General features: G+C 41.0%; 1 protein-coding gene across 1 annotated transcript in view; it reads left to right on the forward strand.

Annotated features, from left to right (window-relative positions):
• CUNH20orf194 (chromosome unknown C20orf194 homolog) overlaps window positions 1-21,886 on the forward strand; it is a gene marked incomplete at its 5' end in the record, with an annotated part of 123,010 nt that overhangs the window by 50,350 nt on the left and 50,774 nt on the right. The window contains 11 exons of the mRNA XM_019552559.1: window positions 1,629-1,764; window positions 3,421-3,502; window positions 7,575-7,611; window positions 11,745-11,832; window positions 12,724-12,800; window positions 13,151-13,195; window positions 13,625-13,670; window positions 15,666-15,777; window positions 17,713-17,783; window positions 18,472-18,522; window positions 20,035-20,122. Coding sequence (XP_019408104.1) covers window positions 1,629-1,764; window positions 3,421-3,502; window positions 7,575-7,611; window positions 11,745-11,832; window positions 12,724-12,800; window positions 13,151-13,195; window positions 13,625-13,670; window positions 15,666-15,777; window positions 17,713-17,783; window positions 18,472-18,522; window positions 20,035-20,122 — 833 coding nt within the window. The remainder of the gene's footprint in view (window positions 1-1,628; window positions 1,765-3,420; window positions 3,503-7,574; window positions 7,612-11,744; window positions 11,833-12,723; window positions 12,801-13,150; window positions 13,196-13,624; window positions 13,671-15,665; window positions 15,778-17,712; window positions 17,784-18,471; window positions 18,523-20,034; window positions 20,123-21,886) is intronic.

A 21,886-nucleotide genomic window follows, 5' to 3' on the forward strand; every position in this document is an offset into this window, starting at 1 on the left:
TGATTTAACTTACAGATCTAAATTGATTGCTGGTACTTTGTGGTAACTTGCTGTTGCCAGTTAGTGGAACACGCACACAAGCTGCCCCCCCCGCCCCCCACCAAATCAGAACACTCCCACAAAGTGATAGTATTACTGATGTAAGCGTAGAGCGAGGGTGCTAGACCTCTGACCTGTCGGCCAGATGTGGTCTGGAGAACCATCGTATGTGGCCCATGGGGTTTGCCGTGGGTCTGGAAACTTGGCAGCGGGGGCAGTGCCATTAATACAGTCACTCTTCCCCCTGCCAAATCCCCAAACCCCATTCTCTGGGCAGCCGGTCAGAGCCAAGCTCTGCCCCCTTCCCCTGTGGGGCCAAGCCTCCCTGCTTGTGAATTGGGTCTGGGCCCATGCCCTCTTTCCCCTGTGGGGCTGCACCACATCCCCACTCCCTACAGGGCCAGGCCATATCCCCTTACCTCCTTTTGCCATTGGGCCGTACCCCTTTCCCCTGTGGGGCCACATTGAGGCCTGGCCGTGTCCCCTTCTCTGCAAAGGGTTTGTTCACATCCCATTCCCCCCTTTGGGGCTGGGTAACACCTACTTCCCCCGCCCCTGCCTTGTTCACCCTCTGGGTGAGGCTACACCCCCTTTCCTTTCCATGGGGCAGGGTCCAGCTCCTTTCCCTGTAAGGCTGCACTTGCACTTGGCCTCTGTGCCTCTTTTTCCCCTCCGAACCCAGTGTGTCTGCTGTGCCCACCCAGGTACTGTATCGGGAACACCAGCTGAATTCAGCCTGCAGACGAATCGGGCAATGCCAACCCAGCCCCCTGGACAAAAAGGTTAGGCAGCATTGGTGTAGAGGTATGAGCTACCTAGCAGCAGAAATTCAGCAGTTTCCTGGTTTTAAAAGAGAGACATTTTCCTCAATTGCAGCAAAAATGAACTCTACCTTCCAACAGGATGCTAATGGCAGGATCTCTTTTCTGCCACTTTTCCAAAACAAGGTTGATCTAGTGGCCAAACCAAAGGAAGATCTGAGCTACCATCTGAAACAACTTTTTATGGTCTTTAACTGCAACTAAGTAGTGGAGTTCAACGAACACGCTCGTCTAATACCTCTTATTCTTATTGAAGTAATCGGTAGGAGAATTTTCCTGAAATCACAAGGAGCTTGATTGGCTCCAGAGCTACCCACCCTTGAACGAACCTGCTTGTGAGTCTCTTCCAAACAGTTTCCTTCGCATACAGTAGGGAAAAGCTCGGAGGCAGCTGAAAACCTGTTCTTGAACTAGAGATATCCATAGAAACATTAGACAAAAATCAAAATTGCAAACAGGAAAGTGTAGACTCCAGTTTGTTTCTGAACACCCTGGAGGTAGATACAGAAGGTTTGATAAATATTTAATGACCTAATCTTATCTTCAGTTAATTCAATATGTTTTGTTTTTTTTTTTTTTGTTCTCTCTCTTTCTAACAACAGGTGTTTTTTCCATTTGATTCTTCAGGTGTGCTGCTGTTAGACTTCTATTGTTACACTCTGTTTTAATGAGAATGCCAAGAAATATTGTGAATGTTTTACAAATTGATACGTGTATCAATGTCTTGAAGAAGCAGTGACAACTAGATTTTTTTTTTCCTCTTTTCAGCCCGAGCAGACAACCTTTTGTGTTGTTTGGTAGCCACTCAACTAAAGAGAACCTAAACTCTGGGAACTTCAATTTTCCATCAGAGGGACATCTAGTTCGAAACACAGGCCTGGGTGGAAGCACTGCCAAGCACATGGTGAGCCTTTAATAACGTTGATATTTTTCAAGCCATACACTTTTTACTTTGTTTCTCTGGCATTACAGAGTGCTTAATAGTGATCAATCAAATATTTAGCATACGTGTAATAAAGTAAAAATGCAAGTAAAGCACTCTGGCGTTTGCCTCTCTTTTTGTTTGGTGACAAGTTCTTGTTCCCGTGAGGCAAATCCTGCATGCGGCCTTTCCAAAGCCAAACTCCTGTTGAATTAAATGGATGCTCTGAGCATGGGGCTGTTGTACAATTAGGACTTGATAGAAAATCATTTTATGTATTAAGAAACAGTCTTTTTAAGGATCATGAGTACCTGAAAATGTTACACCCGTGTCCATTCATTGTTCGTGATGTCTTTTTTTTTATACTTGCAACCTGGAGAGTCTGAATCCCCCTTGAAAGCTTGTATGTGGATTTAACTCTTCTGTTAGAATCATAAGATTCACAAAGAGGTTTTATGAAACAGTTTCTAAAGCACCTTACACTTTCTGTAGTATTGAAATGTATTTTACTAAATAGATGCAGCATTAAGGTGTTCAAACTGTTTGCATATATATTGAAGCAACCAAACAGACTGTAAAACCCCCAAATTCTTTCAGCAATTAAAGAAGGTTACTAAGGTGAATTTTCAAAATGAACTCTTTCCATTTTCAAGTAAAACTTTGGTTTTAAAACATATCATGAGTTGGATGGCTTGTGTTCCCTGCATGGTAGTGCAACAGCTGGGGAAGCGACCCCAGGGAACACTGATCCTCTGGCTGGATGGGCTGGGTGCATCAAGAAGGTAATATGTCGTAATCTAGGAGAGGTAGTGTGCAGACTGCAGTGTTTAGTTACCCCTTGTAGCTGATCTAAGTAGGCTTTGGGAGTGTTTTGGTCCTAATTTATGCTGTTAGACTGTTGAATATAGCTTATTGCTTCAGGGAATTGGGAGCAGTGACCTGATGGTGATTTTTATGACCCTGACTGAAGAGTATTTCACAAGTCACTGTCTTACAGCTGGATGTGGGGACTCCTTGGTGCATTCCAATTGCATTAAACATAATTTTCGGTTTTACTTCCTTTGAGTCCCACATGGACACCAGTTGTACTGTTTTCTTTTTATTCCTGTAGGTGGGTAGGTTTCTAATTAGGACCATCTCTTATTTTCCACCACCAGGCGTGATGGCTTTCTGACACGGTGTCAGCCACATCATGTCAGTAAGTCTCAGAGGGCTGACAGTGGTACACTTAGAGGTATATATATATGTGTGTGTGTGTGTGTGATATTTGCTCTTAGCTCATAGGATGCAAGAAAATAGTGAGTCAAAGACCGAGTGCATGGATGGTTAATCAGGCGCTTTATTCATTAAAAGACATATTACATAAACAAACCTGGAACCGTTTTTTTAATGCACATGGAATTCAGAGCTCATCTTTTTCTTTTTTTTTTTTTTTCAAAGACTTTTTGAGCCACATAAATGAAAACAAATATTAACATTACTTTCTTTTAATACTGGTGGTCCTATTTCATGCACTTTCTTATAGTATTTGAGTTGGTAGAAAACAAAGGCAGATTTTAGTAATTTATAGTCTGTTAGTAATGTAAAATTATGGTATATGCTATGACTTACTTGCATCTTGTTACTACTGATCCCTAGGTAGTGCAGTGTGTGTCACCAAAAGGACCTCTGGCTTGTTCAAGGACCTATTTTTTTGGAACCACTTACATTCCTTATCTGGGTAAGTGTTTTTTAATATTATCTTGAAGTAGTTAAGGGACTTCTCTTTTTTGATTAGCTTTATGGGGCAAATAGATGTTATACCACATTTAAATATTTTTATTGCGGCACAGGCTGAAAGGGAATAGATGTCCTTGCCTCTTGTTGCACTCCAATTGCCCCAAAATATTTGTGAGACCAAGCTTAGTCACTGTGAACCTGAATCGAGGAGAATGTTTGTTCACTTTCTTGTGTATCCCAGGAAGTTGTGTACCCTGATCCAGATTTGTGTTTCCAAGCAGTGAAACCCCGGGGGTGTTCCTCCGCTTACAGAACTGTCCTCTGGGTCAGGGCATAGTATCTGGGGCTGTTTTCCTGCACAATCAAGTCTGGGAAGTCCCAGGAGTGGCAGGAGCCTGACCCTGCAGAACACTGGCCCTAATAACATCTATTTAGGGACTAAATAGATGTCCCAGGATAACAGCTATCCTGGGACGCATCCTGGCACAGCTGATGCCTCAACAAAAATTATATCTGTTTTTTATCTTTAATGCTTTAACAACTGCTTTATTGCTTGTAGAGCGACTGAAAGCATATAGAATTTGATGCCCTAAAGAGGTTCACTAATTTTAAAATTCCCAGAGAGGAGAAACTTTAGAGAGACAACAGAAAACATACTTAATCCACACTTCATACAGCAAGGAGCCTCCTGTATAAGGAGGCCTATCTGAGCTTGTGCTTTTCACGTACATCTGTTTTACTAAGATATTTCAGATGTTCTTATGTAATGCTCCGGAAGTGTTGGGAAAATAGACATAAACTCAACGTGGAACATGGGAAAACTTTCAAAGAGGATGTTTGTAGCCTATGATAGTGTGGTACAGAGATACCTGAATGTCTCTTAAAGTTCTTCTGATACCTGAACCAATATAGAAGTGTTAGTACAGCTCTCATGAACTGAATTAGGCTAAACTCTAGTTAATTTTTGGCACCAGAGAGAATGCAAATAATTCTCAGGCAATCTTGATTGCAGGGAAGGGTGTGGTATTGGAACAATGGGAAATAATGTTGTAGCAGCACATTATTGCACAGGTAAGTTTACCCAGAGTTTGCTGTGCAAACACAGTCCTCCAAGTTAGAAACAAGTTTCAGTTGTATTACAAACTGGTTTGTAGGAAAACAAGGATTATGTGAACATTATTGCTGTAACAAAGGCAATCCTTTATGTTATTCTTAATGATATGAGACAGCCAAACAGGATCTCGGTGATAACATGGTGGAGTAACTTTTCATATCAGCTGCACTCTTTTTGCATACAGTCATAGCTCTTACTAGAAAAACTTTTGTCTGCAGGAGTTCTGGAAGATGATTTAACCATGTTTACCCTGTTTAGAAGTGTGACGTATGCTGAAACAACTTGAATAATCTACTTCAGTGATGTTTAACCTGCAAGGCCATGTCACCTGGCCCATGGGTCTCCACACGGGTCCAAAAGTTTGGCAATGGGGGGAGTGTTACTTCGCAGGAGAGAAGCTGCAGTTTTCTTGACCGGTGGGTTGAATCTGGTGCACGGGGTTGCACTACATGTGGTATTGGGCCCATGTGCACAACAGGCCAGCACGTTGAGTTGCGCCTGTGGATCAGCCCACGTACTGACCCTGAGCTCCAGATCCAGCCTGTAGTCTGGGCCCGCACCATTCATCCAGCCGGTGGGGTCAGAAGGTTGAGCATCAGTGATCTACTTAAAATAGGCTCATGATCCAAATGGCCAAAAAAGGATTAGGTTTGCCTAAGTGTATTTTCCAAAAATGTTCTGGCATCTGCAGTCTTGCACTTAGAATCTCCATCTCTAGAAACTTTCTAGAGCAGATTAGACAGATGCCTTACTGGGATGGTGTAGGCAGGGATGATCCTGCCTTGAACAGGGGGCTGGACAAGATGATTTCCTCGTAGCCCATCTTCCCTATGTGTCATCTACTAACCGCCCCACCTTCTTATTTTTGGACTCATTAAATAAAGATAATATATGGGGAAATCCATCTTCACAACAGGAAATTTTAGTAAAAGATGGAAAGTTACATCCTATCTTTCCATTTAAACTTCTGTGAATAAAAAGATAATTAAGATACAGTGCTCTCTCTCCAACATAAACCATGCTATAAAATCACTTCACTATATTAAAATGTAAATCATTCAGAAAGTGAGTGGATTGGTTTGTCTAAGAGATCCTTAGAGATGATTTAATGAGTCATTTCAAAGATTCATTAAACAGTCTTATGAATAACTATGCCTTGAAATGTATTTCTTTTATAGCTAGGGACAGAGAGCCTACATTGCCATCACCATAAACATTTACTCTTATATGTGGAACCAATTTTATTATAATTGGGACTTGAGCATTAAATACACAGCCTATGGCCCCTTGCTGTATGAAGTGTGGATTAAGTGTGTTTTTTGTTTTCTCCCTAATGTTTCTCCTCTGGGAATTTTAAAATTAGTGAACCTCTTTGGGGCAGGTATTTTGATACATGTTGCTTAATGATCTTTGGTGGGGGGAGTGGGAGAGAGCTATGCATCTGAAAAAGATTGTAAAGAAGAGCAGCTTTAACTTTCCCAAATTTAAAAAAAAAAACTTTACTATTTTATCGACTTGCTAGATCTGCAGCTGTGTATTTTTTTTTTTTTTTTTAAGTGTATTTTTCTATTATCTTAGGAAAAGACAATTCTTTGCTTTTGATCAGTGGAGGGATTGAAGTGGTCATTAGTCAAAAAGATAAGGATCTTCATATTAATCTGGCTGTTAACTTTTACCGTGAGCCAAACTGAACATTTATAGAGGAGCCCCTCAAAACTTTTTATGTGCTGGTAAAGATTTGTGAGCTAATGTGTGATCCACACAATGGCAGGAGGCAAAATTGTGGGATCATGAATCTGATCCCATCAGGCCTTATTGCCAGTGCAGGGGGAGCCCAATTCAGGGCTCCCCCTGCACTGGCAAGACGTAGAGTCCCGTGACTAGGAGCCCCCTCAGCTAAAGGCGCATCCCATGCATCACCGCAGCTAGGAGACTGCAGCTGCTGGGCAATAGGGTGCCCTTGAAGCCAGGAGCCCTGTTAGCTGAGAGCCTCCAGGTTTGGGGATCCATTTGCCCTGCCGCCCATCTGGGAGCACCAGTCTGCCACAAGGGCCCCTGGCCACACATTCAGTTAATGGTGTGATAGGAAACCACTACAAAGTTCTCATTCACACTTCATACCTTATTCCTCTTTTTAGCACACCATTAACTTATTGAGTGTGTGGCCAGGTGACCACTTACGGCATGGTTAACTGGTTATCATGCCTTAACTGTAATATGTAGATGGGGCCTGAAGGCTTGGAATTTATGCATGTGAACAAACCCAGGGAAGTCGGCTGGACTTCTCGCTTGTGAAAAGTAAAGCACATGCATGCTCAGGATTGGCATCTCTGGCAAATTGTTTTTCAGACCCATATATTTCCAAGATCTTAAATTTATTTGCACACCTAAATTTGGCAGGGGAGATGAACGTGACCCAAGTGCTTCAGCATTATCCCTGTTTCATTAAGAATAGCTTTTTAAAATATGGTTTATGGCAGTTTGTAGTGCTGTGAAGTCTTTTTACTCACTTTTCACAGTGCTTTTAAGGTGCTTGAAGTACTATAAATGTTTGTCCGTACCTTAAGTGGCCTAATTTCCCACCCTCACCAAGGTATTGACCCTCCCGCAGCTCTTAATTTAAAATGCCTATATTAATTTGGAAGTGTACCGGTTACTGATGGGAATTTGGGAATTTAACTTTAGGCACCTAGGTATAAGCATTTGGTTTAGTTCTCTGAGAGTTTAACAAACCCATTCATTTAAGCAGAACGTATCTGTCCTAATATGTGTACTTTTTTAATATAAAACTAGAGTTAAAAAAATACTCTGCAAATTAATGATATATGGTAGTTGTTTAGGTTCCTGACATCCTGGTCCTGTATCTTGAAAGTAGGTATTCTTTGTATGAGATTGCATGATGTGATGTACTACCATGTAAAACTAATTTGAACTATTTCACCTTTTACTTTGTGTACAGGGAATGACAATGAGATGCACAAGAAAGCTGAGCAAGTGTAAGCTAGCATTATTTTAATTTATTTTTGTTCTCTAATTCATCTTATTGTTAGTAAGTCCAAATGTTCCCTTGAGGCAGGAATAAAGCACAGGTATGTTGTTTTTCCTTTTGCAGAATATTATTTTTATTGGAGCAGATTTGTTAATCAGATGCTGACAAATAAGAAATCCAAAATATCACTAAAGATCCAAAACAGAAATTTAAAGGAAATGTTAAAGGCTTTAAAAAAAAAAACAAACCCAAAACTTAAATTTACTAATACAGAGAGATGCAGCTCTGCCCAGCCTTCTGCTTAAATTTATTAAAACCATGTATCTTTTTAAAAGAAGCATAGTAAAATTTAAGCACAGGCATATATCCTCTAATCTGATAAGCACACTGTATCTGGTAGTTTGCATTGTGCTGTAGGAATGCAGCAAAGGGTAGAGGGAAAAATTCTGCTTACACTAATTTTAAAATGAATTAGGAAATAGGATAAATGACCATTAAAACTTTCTTAAGCGTATATTAGTTTTCATTGACTCAGTACTCATCTGCCATCAAATAATACTTTGTCTCATTCCTTTTAGCTCTGATATTTCAAACATTGCTGTATTCTGGGCAGAGGGTTGTGGCAGTGTGGTTGAAACCCTGTTTGTGCCACACACAAACTTTCAGCACAGTGTCTGGCCCCTGATTCTGCACAGCTTAAACCCAAGCAGTGAGTGTGGCTGCTGGCATGTGTTCTTTTCTTTCCTCTATTGCTGAATTTAGTGCAGAGAGAAAGGGGGAACAGCAACAGCATTCACCCCCTGGGCTCCAGAGCCATACAAAACTAGCGACTCTGACTAGTCCCTGCCCCAAAAAGCCATGAGCTCTGAGCTTACCAGTTGAGATGGAGCTGTGCCAGGAGCTCATGTTGACCAGGCAGTGAGCTCAGAGCTCTCTCTGCTGCACATGCACAACCAAAATGTGGGGGAAGAAAGTACTCCTCCTCCCTCTTCCCCCATTCCTGGATCTGCTACCAGCTCTGGGGCTAAGTGCAGACAGCGTCACAGGCCAGCTGGGCACTGTGAGTGTATCAATTTAGTTGCAGACTGACTGAGCACTGGAACTTTATTAGCCACTGGGCTTTTTGGTTCCGGATCAAGGAGGTGATGTTGGAAAGGAAAGAAATGACAAGTTTCACTTACTAAAAGGAATGAATTTTACTTATGACAACAAAAGATAGTTTGCATATATAGTAGTTAATAAAAAGGTTAAGCTAACAAACAGACAACATAACAATACAGATTAAAATTGACAGTGATAATACAACAGATAAAGAAATTAACCAAGAATTCCCACTTGGTTAGTAACTTATCGATAGTCCCTTGGTTAGAAGATTCATGTCAAGTTGAATCAGCGAAGTCATCTCTGAACTGGGCTGTCCAAAGGAGAACCGGTGGAGGCTCCTCAGTTAGGATCTGGTCCTTGCTCTCACAGGGAGTAAGAGAGATCCGTGGGTGTATGGGACAGCAATGACCCTTCTGTTCCGTCCTTCCCGAGGGTTATGATGATTTGTGTGTTCTTTTATATTCTAATTATGCTAATTTTTTAGTTATGTAGCCATTCATAATATTGCTTTATAGCTGTTATCCTATGGGGTTAGAAGGTGTTAGAAATTATTATGATAAGTTACTGCCCAAGCTTGGGTTTATCCAATAAGCAAATTGTAACACAGCATCTTTAGGTTTGAAATTAACATTACCTCACCTAAATCCAGCCCCTTCAAAACTCTCTGGCTATGCTTTTTTGAGAGATCCAGTACATTTTAAGACAGGACAAGCTAGGCAGTTGAATCCAGTTTTTATCACCATCAAGGCTAAATTCTGAGCAAGAAAGAAGTATTAGGTCAACTAATTTCACAGCTATAGCTTTGTCTTTGAGACCTAGCCGGTCCCACACACAGTTACAAGTTACATTTTCAGGTTACAAAAATACAAGCTTCATATTGGACAAAAAGTTCCAAATGCCTCCAAGAAGCACATATTTATTGCTTATTAATTTTTTTGGTTTTGGCCATCACAAGACAGTCAAAAAGCCCGAGGCTGAATCAATTCAGTCTGCAGGTTAGTTTAAACTACAGAGATTAAACTGAGAAACAACTGGATAGACATTCACTTTTGATTCAGGAAATGCAGCCACGTACCTGCAGAGCACAGCTCTCTGGCATATAGCCAGTATGGGCTGTGTGTTTGCTGCTTCTTCCTGCCCCATAGGTCTCTGGGATTTGCCATTCAGAATCCCAGCAGCAGGACTCGCAGGGTTGCTCATCCCTTCCTCTCTTGCTTCCAGGTGCCTCTGGGATTTGTAGTCCACAGTTGAAGCCAGCACTAAATAAACCAGGCCAGGGCAGCTCTGTACTTGGGGGAAGAGTGGGGGTTTGCCTGCCCCCCACAACCCTTCTCTGCTGGAGCAGACAGCACAGTGCACAGCTGCCAAGCATGCTGGAGGGCTGTGATTTAACTTGAACGAGGAAAGGGTTTGGGACAGAAATTGCATAAACCGGTTTGACCCAAATCAGTTAAGTCTGATACTACATTCAACGAGGTTTATCATAAACCAGTTTCTGCTCACTTAAACCGGTTTATGTGTAACTTCTGTCCCTAGCCTGGTGTATTGTTGGTGCCCTGGAGAGCCTCACCAGCAATGGCATGACCTTTTTGTGTGCCACTTTCAGCTTCTTGATGCCCACTCTTCTGCATTCCCTGAAACAGTCTCAAACAGCCGTTACATACAGCTCTCTGTCTTCATTGTTTCCCCTCTGATTTTTGAAGTCCTAGACCTTTCTTTATAGAGATGATCTTCCTCATGAGATATGATAACTTTAGAAGGCTTTTTGTACTCCCTGTGGGGTGAGACATTTCCTGCCAGACACAAGCCTAGTTGACAGGTTGAGAAAATAGAGATTTGACAGCAAAAACAATAATGGTGACATTTATGCTGTATATTAGTGACTAGGAAAACAAGTTCACCATTCACTGTGAACACAATGAATGCAAAACTATTAACATAAAGTAGAACATTATTGTTTGCCAGATAAATACTCCTGAGGACCTAAGAGAACTGTCTCTTTGTTATCCTTTGTTTTTTGTAAAGAAAAGCCCCATTTAGTGTTTTATGCATAACATATTTTTGGGATTAGTCCAGAATTTTGAATGCCTGTAATCAGAGTGTGTGGGGGGGTAGCAGCTTCTAACACTCCTTAGGAAAAACATCCAAAGCAGGATGTTATTTGTGAAGCTCAGTTTAATCCCAAATTTGGCCATTTTTAATTAATGGGTATACAAGTTGTTTGGTTGGGGTTTTTTTTAACACAATCCTCTAATCTGTGTGGTGCCAAGGATATGTAGGATTACGTTTGTTCCTCCACGCAGAACGTTGCAGCCTGAGACTAACTTGTTTTGCATTTTGCTATTGTAGTAATTATGCTGCATATTAAACCGCGGGTCTTCCTTGTTTTTGAGGGGCATCTTGCCAAGGTATATGAGGAACTTGGAGAGAAAATGGGACCAGATTTGTGAGCCAGAATGGCAGTATCAGGAACACATCAAGTTGCATTGTTTTTAGTGCACTCACTTTTTCAGCTCAATGAGTGAATTTGATTTCTGTGAGAGAGATCATGCAGATAAAACAAACCAGGGGAAACCCCTGCAAATCATAGACAAAACACATCCATGTGAATGTCATATTTCTAGTTCAAGTTCAGTACTGCTGTTTCCTCAGCATGGTTAGTTTGCTACAGAACAAGTAATTCTTTCCGTTGCATAGGTTAGCCCAGTATGTTTCTAGGATCTTTAGCATCTAGAACTGGGACAGTCTACAAGACTAATCCAGGATGCAGTCTGCAAAGGGGCTTTCACTGGTTGGTAGCAGAACCTCCGTTTGACTGATTCCAGTCAATGTTTTTAAATGAATTTTAATTTTTTTATATGGGAGCAATATTGGAGATTTTAAATGTCTACACAATTTGAAATAAGGCCTTCTGTGTGTCTTTCTCAATGGGAAACCTGCTTTATTAGAAATAAGAAACATTGACTTTTTTTTCTACTTGGTTAACTGCAGTAACCAATATCTTGTTAATACCATGTCTGTATTTATTTTTTTCAGTATGCTCTTGTCCCAAATATATGCTGCAGTGCTAAAAGCTGTACTTGCTAGCATTGAATGTTATGCTAAAACATCCAGTGAAATCAAGGTAACTAATAGCAATTCAGTATATCATAGATCAGGGCATTAGTGGCAAGGGACGGGACACTGCACTGGGCCACACTATTTGGGGACACAGGTCCCCCCAGGTTGCCCCAACCATACAGTTCTCCTTTCAGCTCCACCTCCCCCCTCTACTCCCTGTTGTACCATGCACACAGCACCCTTTCTTAACCTTCAGCTCCATGCAGGCTCCCCCGTGGAAGCTGGCCACGCAGGTAGTCAGGCCGCTGGCTCCCCCAGCACCACAAGCTGGCTGTGCTGTGTTTCCTTGCCCCTTGGAGTGTGGGCATGTGGCAGAAGCCAGAATAGGGAGGAAGAGCCCCTGAGGCCTGGGCTGCTGCAGCAGCTGAGTGGGGAACCTGGGAGGCTGCATGCTAATACTTCCGCTGCCAGGTGGAAAGCCCCATCATAAATGTCAATTTAAACAACTTAAACAAAACTTCTGTCAGTCCTGTTTGCCATGTTGTCGTGCATATAAGCATTTAAAGTGAAGGCCTTTTGCTTCCTTTGCTTTAATTTTGTTTTTAAATTTTGGAGGTTATCTGATATGGCTAGAACAAATTGCTGTTGATGCAAATGAAGTTGGTACATTGCCCTTAGTGAATCTGAGATGTCTGTTTTAATTGGCGCTTTTTCAAAGTATAAAAGATTTTTATACGTGCTGTGCTGAAGTGTGTCAACTTTCTAGCAAGAAGAATATTACAATTACATTGGTTAATAAGCCCAGACAGCTAATAGTTTGGTGCATCTTTAATATTTTGCAGTAATGTTTGGGTTATGGTCTTTGTTCAAAGTATGCATGCTCCTCAATGTTAAGAATTCTGTAATCCCGATAATTTTGCAGGGATGGAAAAAGACTTTTTTTTTCCTTTTGCAGGCAAGGGAAACAGCAGAAGAGAATCTTCTATCCATGCTAGATTTGTTTAATTTAACACAATTCAAAACTGCATTATGGTAGGTATTTTCAGTTATGTAGTGATATACTTAAAACAAGTGAAACAGCATCAGATATATTTGCCCAACCCTGATCTCCATCCCCAGGCCCCCTCCCATGCACCCTGAGAAATCACACTTAAGCACTTTTATTTTTTTTTAATTTGGCCCATAAACTACTTAAATAATGGGAAACTGTGTTGTTGCATTAAAAAGATTAGTACAATAATTATTTTATTCTTCCCCTTCATGTTGTTCCTGCTTGGAAAGTCATTTTGGCTTTGAAACCGATCTGAATTGTTAGTAGATAATAATAGTAGATCTTCAATACAGATATATTTTCATTAATTACTCTTTCTTTATATCCATAGTTCCAAGATAGCTTTTCAGATTCAAGCCGTGAATAATCATGGAAGGTCAGTCTCATCGTCATCTTTTTCATATGGAAAAAGTAGTTATCTTAATGTTAGTTAAACAAAGACTAAACGTTTTTTCCTTTGTATAACAAACCACACCCTTTTTCTTTCTGCAGATTTATATTTCTGTAGAATTTCAGTGTCATTTGAAAAATAAAACAGTTTTGGCAGAGCATCTCTGGGGCAGCATGAACTCATTCAGAATTCTCTTTTTTTTCTTTTTTTTTTAAATAAATGCTTTTTGAACAAGGTTGTCTTCTCAAACTTGTCATCTTACCATGCTGTCTAAAACCCAGTTGTTGCTTAACTAACTAAAATGCTCCGGAAAGTGTTTATTACAATCTGAAATGGTCACTCTGAGTGCATGTTGTGAACTCTCACTTAACACTGGCTAATTTTTTTAAATATTCAAATATTATTTTGTTTTAGAATTATTCCATTGGACAATGAGGATAGCCTTTATCTGGTTAAAACTGTAAGTAGCGTTTCTCAGTTCTGCGACAAATGTCTGGGCTGTCTTATGTCCAAGTATAGTAGTGTTTTCTCTTTATAGTTGGGAATTGCTGTAAGTAAAAATACATGACCTTCTTTAAAAATAATCACTTGAGATTGCAAGCTGTGGAGAGCTGGCAGACAGCTGGAATGTCTACAGTTTATAGCGCCTGCCTTATGGATGCAAAAATGGGTAGCAAGATGTTTTTTTGACATTTCCTTTTCCCCTAATGAAGTTTTGGAGCTTAGCCCAGTGGTTGAGACAAGGGGAACTGTGTGTTGGGAGTCCCATATTTGATCTGAGCTAACCTTAATTGTCTTCATTATATTTGTCTGGTCGCAGGGAAATCGTCTCTATGGAGCAGACAAACCTTAAAACAAAAGCTTCTGTGCCAGGCATGATCACGTACACTTTGCTTTTCTGTGTACCTTTATCTTTTGATCTGGAAGCAGTGTAGTTGTGAGGAGCAGTGCTAATTAGTTGGCATGCAGTGCTTTCCTGCTAGCCTGCTATTCTTGATTCAGGTGGCAGCTTGTGACCAGCAAAGCAAAATGTTTTGGCGCCCCATTGCCTAGCATGGTAAAAGCCTGAAGAATAGATGTGTTCCTAACATCTTCATCCATAAAGTAGAACAGTGCATTCTTACTTTGAAGCTCTTTTTAAGGGCTGTATTTTATTAAGGCTAGGGTTATAAAGTGTTAAAAAGGCTTTCTCATCTCCTGGGAAAGAATGAAGGCCTGGAAGTTAAAGCCAGCTACTTTCTAAGTGAAAATAAAGCACAAATGTTTAACAATGATGGTAAACTCTCATTATGTAATTTTCAAAGGGAAGTGTTGGATTTTCTATTCACTGATGCACTCAAAAACAAGAAATGTCATGTCTTTTATTGGAAATGGCAGCAGAAGGCTGGAAGGTGTCACATGTTTTGAGTCCCATCCCTTGCAATTGTAGGCAGCCATGTGCCACAGGAATATCTGCTCTGAACCCTCCAGCACCCCTTACCCACAAGGGACACTATAACCCATGCCCTCCCTCTCTTAGTGTTACAGGAAGAGGGAAAGAGGGTTGCTTAAAATCATATGGGCATATTTAACTTGAGGTATTAGAGCAAACCACACAATACAACAAAAGGCAGAAAATCTTCTATAGTCCTTGTCGTTTGACCTAGGTATAGATTGCTTCTTAGCTCCAAATCTGAATACAGGAGCAAGACGCAACAGCCACATACCTGGGCAATTTCTTAGTACTTTCCTGCTGCAACAGCAGTATGGAGTTATGAATTTTACTACTTAAATTCAAAGGGTTTTGACTTTGAAATTTTTACTGACTTATATCAGCATCATATAATATTGGGTAAAAATTGGTACCATAAACTGTCTTATCGTGCAGTTGATATAGTCATTGCTTACTACTGGTCCTAAAGATTTTTTTTTCTTTTAGATCTCTTTATTCCATATAAGCACAAGTGGGAGAGCCGTGTGATGTTAGATATATCATTGGGTACAGTCCTGGTTGCATTTAATAAAGAGAAAAGTTTGATATATATATATTTTTTTTAAAGACTTATTTTATTTTGATCTACTAACATTCACCTTATTAATTAGATTGCTTTATCAGTATTGAAAGAACTCTTTAGTTCTCAATATAATACAAGATAGCTTTTATGTCATGTACTAGTTAGTCTGAAGTAGTACATGTGCATATAAATATATGCTGAGTGAATACAAAGATCATATTTGGAAAATTGAAAACCATTTGAAACTTGATGGAGTTTTGAACTCTGGGTTTCATAAGATCAGGACCCTATTGCACTAGTAAAATCCTTGGCTCTTTTATTTCTGTGTGTAATGTGGAAGTATAATATTTAAAACAACTAAAACTTTTGTGAAATCTGTTCTTGCTGTATTCGAAACATTGGAATCTAATAAAAGGCTCCTCTGCTTCGTCTCCCTCCCCCTTCCCACCAATTTGCTCTAGGCGGCTATGACCATATATGACATCCCAGATTTGCTAGGCGGAAGGGGATGCTTGGGATCTGTAGCCTTTTCAGAATCATTTCTAACAACCCAAATATGTGTGAAAGAGAAAGGTAACTATCTCCGCGTTACTGTCAAGCTGTAATGTGCATATTGCTATTCTCTGAATTTGTTTTTGCATATTTGTAATGTAGCAAAATGCTCTCTTTCAGTATTGTTCCTACCACCAATTATATGTTGAAGTTATTAGTAATGATCTCATGTGCAGTGTTAGTTGACTAGCAGTCTAAATCATCCAATTGGTTATTTTATAGACAGAAGTTTTGTCTCTCTGCATCCAATCTAAAAGCCTTGTTTCACTTTGGTAGGATTACGTGACAAAATCTCTTTGTCCTACTGAATATTTACTTGTTGCTTCTATTTGTTGCTTTTCACAATTAAAAAAAAAAACAACAAAAAACATTTTTCTTTACATTTCCTAAAGCACTACTTTGTCTTGAATAGAAATCAGTAAATAAACTAAAAAGGAAATGGATGCAACTTTGCTTTTGGAATAGAATTTTTCCTGAAATACACAATAGAGGGTAACCTTCAAGTAGCTTTAAACCCCATTAGATGTTTTCTACAGTGCTGAAGTGAAGAAAACCACTTAACTGCCAAGTTTTTGTGTGTTGTCTATGTATAGGAATTCTTAAAATACTTGGTCTCTTAAAGATGTGCTCAAGGCAGAGGTTGTAGCCAAGAGTGGAACACAGCATCACAATCTTGAACGATGGAGTGGGAGAGGAAGGACCGAGAGGGGAGACAGTTATCTGACACTTGGTGGTTTTTAAATAATTTTTAAAAACACCTAATACCAACTGTATGTAAAAGGTGTCACTGAATTTGGGGTCAAACTTTGAGAAAGTGGATGAGCTGGGGAGACGAGGCAAGAAAGAGTTGAGGAATAAAGTAACATGTTGAGGTCAGGTGGGTTTTTTTGGGCCAGTGTGGGAGAATCAGCAGCTGAAGAGCAGAGATACACAGGCATGGAAGAAAGCCTAGAGAGAAACTGGGCTGCTCATTACTGTTGAGCTGAATTTTATATAGGTTTCCCTCGCTTTATGCTGTACATGCATTCCTGGAAAACAGTGCATAACTCAAATTCGTATAAAAGGAACCTGCTTTCCAGTGTAACACATGGGGATACGTTCCAAGACCTTGACTGTACTGACACCCGCACCGCTCCCGGGGCAGCTGCAGCTCCAGAAGCACGGGCACCAGCTGCCCTGAGCAGTAGCCGCAGGCACTGCTGCCAGGTGGCTTCATGGCTTACAGCTTCCGGGGTGCTGATGGGACCTGGCTGGGGTACAGGGGCCGGTGCTGCAGAGGAGCCAGGACCAGGGCTGTCCCTGGGCTGGGAGCTTCACAGTGGTGCTGCCCACATGTCGCCCCTCACATGCAGCACTGGTGCTGGGGTGGGGGAGCCCCCTGCACTCTGGACAAGCTGCTCAGGCTCCAATTGTCCTATCATCTGGCCTGGCTGTGGACCTGCTCCCTGTAGTCCCTGCCCCTGCCTGTGCCCCCCTCCCTCCCTCACTGCAGGGGCCTCAGTCTGCCCGTTCGCCCTCCCCCACAGACTTACCTGCTGGGGCGGTGTGCATGCACCCACAACACACCTCACAAAGCAGCTGACTGCAAGTTTCTACCACACCGATCCCATAAGAGTTAAATTACCTTGCATATAACTAATTTCTAGTATAAAAAGGGTCATCGCATAAGAGTGAATTCGCACATACAGAGCCCCCATACAGCAAGGGAAACCTGTAGTATTTATCATGGTTTTGTTACAGTATAAAAAAGATGGGATATTTCTGTCTTAAGAAATTAAGTGTAAGAAAACCCTTATTTTTGGGGATTGATTATTGTATAAGTAAAGTTAACAGGAACTTGTAAACCTCAGTATCAGCAAAAGTGTAGACCAAAAAGGCAGTTAAACTTATTAAATAAAATATGTACACAATATAGACGCATGGTTTTTATTCTGATTTTCATTTGCTTTCCTGCAGATGGCAGTATTAATACAGAAACCAACTACATCATTTTGACTGCAGCTATCCCAAGATACGCTTCTTGGTTGGTTAGTATAATACATCTTAACTATTCCAAGTCATTTTGTATAGACGCAAACCACTGGAAAAAGAAATCTGTTAAGATGTATAAGTAAAAACCACTGATATTACTAAAGTAAATATTAAAATGGTATTCTGCAATTCTGTGTTTAATTAAACTTATTGGTAAGCGATGCTAATATAAACGGGCTTATCAAAGAGTCATAGAGAAGTAGGAGTTCCAGTTACTTTATGTCAATTTTAAGTGTGGTTGTTGTCACTGTGCAAGTGTTATCTGACTGTGTAAGCCTGATCTTTTTTTTTTCTGGTTTCAAAGCCCTTTATAATATTTAACGAAATTCATGCATTTTTTAACACCAGGTATTATAAGACCCCCAATGAAAATCAGATGAAGGGAGTTTTTCCCTATCCTCCTCCTATTTTTAAAGGCTGCTTTAATATACATGTTAGGGTTATATTGGGGGCCATTTTGTTCTCTGTAGCAGCACAGAATTGCAAGGATGCAAAAGGGTCTTAAAGAACTAAATTTAGCTTTACGGTTTAAATACCACTTGTCACCTAGTATTGTCATTTAAAGCTGCATAAAGAACACATGTTTATCATGAATGTCAAGCAATTTTTTTTTTATTGAAGCGATTTTAAAAGCAAACCAGTTAATCTGAAGTGAGCATAAATGGAAAATATTTTTAACTGCAGGTTGAAGATAGTGATGTGAAACTGTCTGAAAGAGCACAGCAAATTGTGAAGGTGCGTGATATGATTTCTAAATGCAAATTGAAGGTAAACTTAAATATTTAGTTAAAACTTAAGGGCATTTATACACATACCTTTTTGCACTGCAATACGTCGGAGCAGATTCGATGCATTTTAGTTCAAAAGCATGCCGCTGCCATTTTCTCAGCGCTGATGCGCATTTCTCCATTTATACAAATGCAAGCTCTGGGCACTTTTTAAAAGTGCCCAGAGACATGGCGTAAATGTGTGACCAATTGCCCTCTGGTTACTTTCATTCCAAAATTACATGTCATGTTATGGACTTGTTTTTGATACTCCCCTGCCTTTTTTTTCTTATCTCTCGTAAAAGAACAGCGTAGAAACTCAAGGTTGTGTCATTGAGTGAGATGGGTTCAGTGTTGGATTTTTTTTTTTAAAATTCAAAGCAGCTAAAACCCAATAGACTTGCACAAGAAGGCTTTATTATGCAAAGCACCTTGGGTGCTCGTAGACGTTCCTGGAGGCTGCTCCAATGTGCTGTAATTACAGTGCATCAGAGCAGACTAGTTTAATTGAGTCTGGTGGAGCATGCTAATTAGCACACTCCAGCCAGCCTCTGTATCTTGTGCATCAGCATCCCCGTGCTTCAAAATGGCAGTGGGGGTGCTTTAACTGAAGACCATCAAGCTGTTAGTTGGGGAGTCCCCACCCCGCCATTTTGAAGTGTGGGGGACACTGATATATGGGACACTGCAGGCACTTTTAGAGTGGCTCTTGGAACCACTCTAATTAGAAAGATGACCGTTCCCCTTCCCCCTGCCCCCTCACTCCCCACCCGACCCCTGGACCACGTGTAAAAACACCCCTTGATTTTACATAACTAGTCAAGCAGTAACATGATCAAAAACATGCATTGGAAATACCAATACTAATATGCATTCAGCTGTGTCTTCACTTCAGTTGTACAGATAAAATAAGAGATTACTTTAAGACCTATTGAGAATGATCTGGTGTCTGGAAACTTCCCAAACTACAGGCGTCACACTTGTGAAGTAATTTGCATTTGAGAAGTCTTCAGTATAAGTAAATTCTTGACTCTTCCCCCCACCTTTTGTTAAGCTGTAAAAATCACTGTGTTTGGTAAACTAGCAGTGTAAAAAGAAAGCTAAAACATGTCTCGTCCATGTGAAAATAATTTTGGAATCAAATGGCTGTTTTAATTTGCAAAAACAGGCATCAGGCAAATGAACTAACCTTAAAAAGGACATTTCTGACAAGTTGTCAAGATTTACATGGATTCTTTTTTTCAGTATATGATTATCAGGCACATTAATTACAGTTACCAGAAACACCATTCCTCTGTTTCAGTCCTGACTTCCTAACACTTCTTTCTTTAAGTGTTTGACAGATACTCTAAAACTCCTTTTACTGTGTTTGTAGAGTCATTTCCTGGCATGAAGACAGTTGCAGGCCAAACTGTTTCCTTCTAGCAGTAATTGTGAACCCACCTATGAAGGTACTATAAAAAACTGTTTTCTTCTTCAGGAAGATGAATCCTTCCTGGGTACTTTTCTCACAGGAGGTGATGGAGGATATATTTATTCTAGCAATCCAGAGACCATGCCTGAGGAAGGTGAGTTTGCTGGCAAGTGCTAAAGAAATGTTTATTTGCTTTGGTAGCTATAGCACTGTAAGACAGATAAATCATGTAGTGAAAGAAGTCCTGCTTTAGATAAACACATTAGCCGAGGCAACCTGTATCACCGTTGGTACACTACTGCTATGCTGCTTGACCTGACAGGTTTTTTTTTTTCTGACCAGAACTCCACATTTTCTCTCTGCCTGTTGGAAATTCGTGGTATTCCCAAACTGCGTAAATCTCTTAATCTTGTTTTTGTAGAAGGTTTCTTGGAGCAGTGGAGGGACCTGCTAGCTGCAACAAAAAGCCCCTACTTTTAAGATGGAGTCTAGGAAAGACACTTTGTGATGTGGTGGCTTGCAATAGCAGGGGAATGCATTTGATTCATAGTGGTTTGGGTCAGAAGGGACCTCAACAGATTATCGAGTCTGACCCCCTGCCCTGGGCAGGAGAGAGCGCTGGGGTCAGACAGCCCCAGCCAGGTGCATGTCCAGCCTTCTCTTAAAGACCCCCAGGTAGAGGAGAGCACCTCCCTTGGACACCCATTCCAGATTCTGACAACCCTCACCATAAAGAAGTTGTTCCTGCTGTCTAACCTGAATCTGCTCTCCGTCAGTTTGTGGCTGTTGTTCCTTGTTAGTTCAAGAGGTGCCCTGGTAAACAGCACATCTCCTATTCCTTGTTGTCTCCTCTGATGAATTTGTAGGTGGCCACAAGATCACCTCTCAGCCTTCTCTTGCAGAGGCTGAAGAGATCCAGGGCCCTCAATCTCTCCTCGTAGGGCTTTGCCTGCAGGCTCCTAACCATATGAGTAGCCCTTCTCTGGACCTCTCGAGTCTATCAACATCCTTCTTGAAGTGTGGCACCCAAAACTGGAGGCAGTACTCCAACTGTAGCCTGACCAGTGCCACATGGAGGGGTCATACCACCTCCCTGGACCTCTCCGTGATGCATCTCCTGATGCGTGATAAAGTGTTGCCTTGTTGATCGCTTCGTCACATTGACAACTCATGTTCATCTTGGTGTCAACAATGACTCCGAGATCCCTTTCCACTGCTGTGCTGCTGAGACGGTCATCCCCCCACCTGTAAGTGTACTGGTGATTCCTTCCCCCGAGGTGTAGCACCCTGCACTTGTCTTTGTTGAACTGCATCCTATTCTATTCCGCCCATTTTTCCAACCTGTCCAGATCTGCCTGGATTCGTTGCCTACCCTCTGATGTGTTTTTACCCCATAATTTGGTATCATCTGCGAATTTGAACAGGGTGCTCTCCGTACCCTCATCTAAGTCACTGATGACCACACTGAACAGCACTGATCCAAGGACCGCGCCTTGTGGGACTCCACTGCCCACATCTTTCCAGATCAATACCGACCCATCACTACCACTCTTTGTGTGCGACTCTTAAGCCAATTTGCCACCCACCTGACTGGGTAATCCTGGAGGTCTTTTCAGTCCTTTTTTCTTTTGTTTCTTCTGAGGGCTTTTGCTACCTGGAACTTTGGTCCCTTATTTCAACCCTTTCCACCATAATCTGTATTTTTTCAGAAAAACTTTACCTTTTCATATTTCCACTAATGCTACTGCTCTTTCCCTTGCTGCTCCCCTCCCCTTCCCTCTTACTCTCCCCTGACCCTGCAAGAGTAATCCTTGAAGTTCGTTTTCCATTTCAGCTCTGACTAAAACTGTTCCTTCCTAGTGACTAATGCTTCTACTCCTTGTACCTGAGCAAATGCCAGGCTGTCTTCTGTTTCATT

Source organism: Crocodylus porosus, unplaced genomic scaffold (assembly GCF_001723895.1).
Source record: "Crocodylus porosus isolate Cpor-Errol unplaced genomic scaffold, CroPor_comp1, whole genome shotgun sequence".
In the NCBI taxonomy this organism is placed as follows: domain Eukaryota; kingdom Metazoa; phylum Chordata; order Crocodylia; family Crocodylidae; genus Crocodylus; species Crocodylus porosus.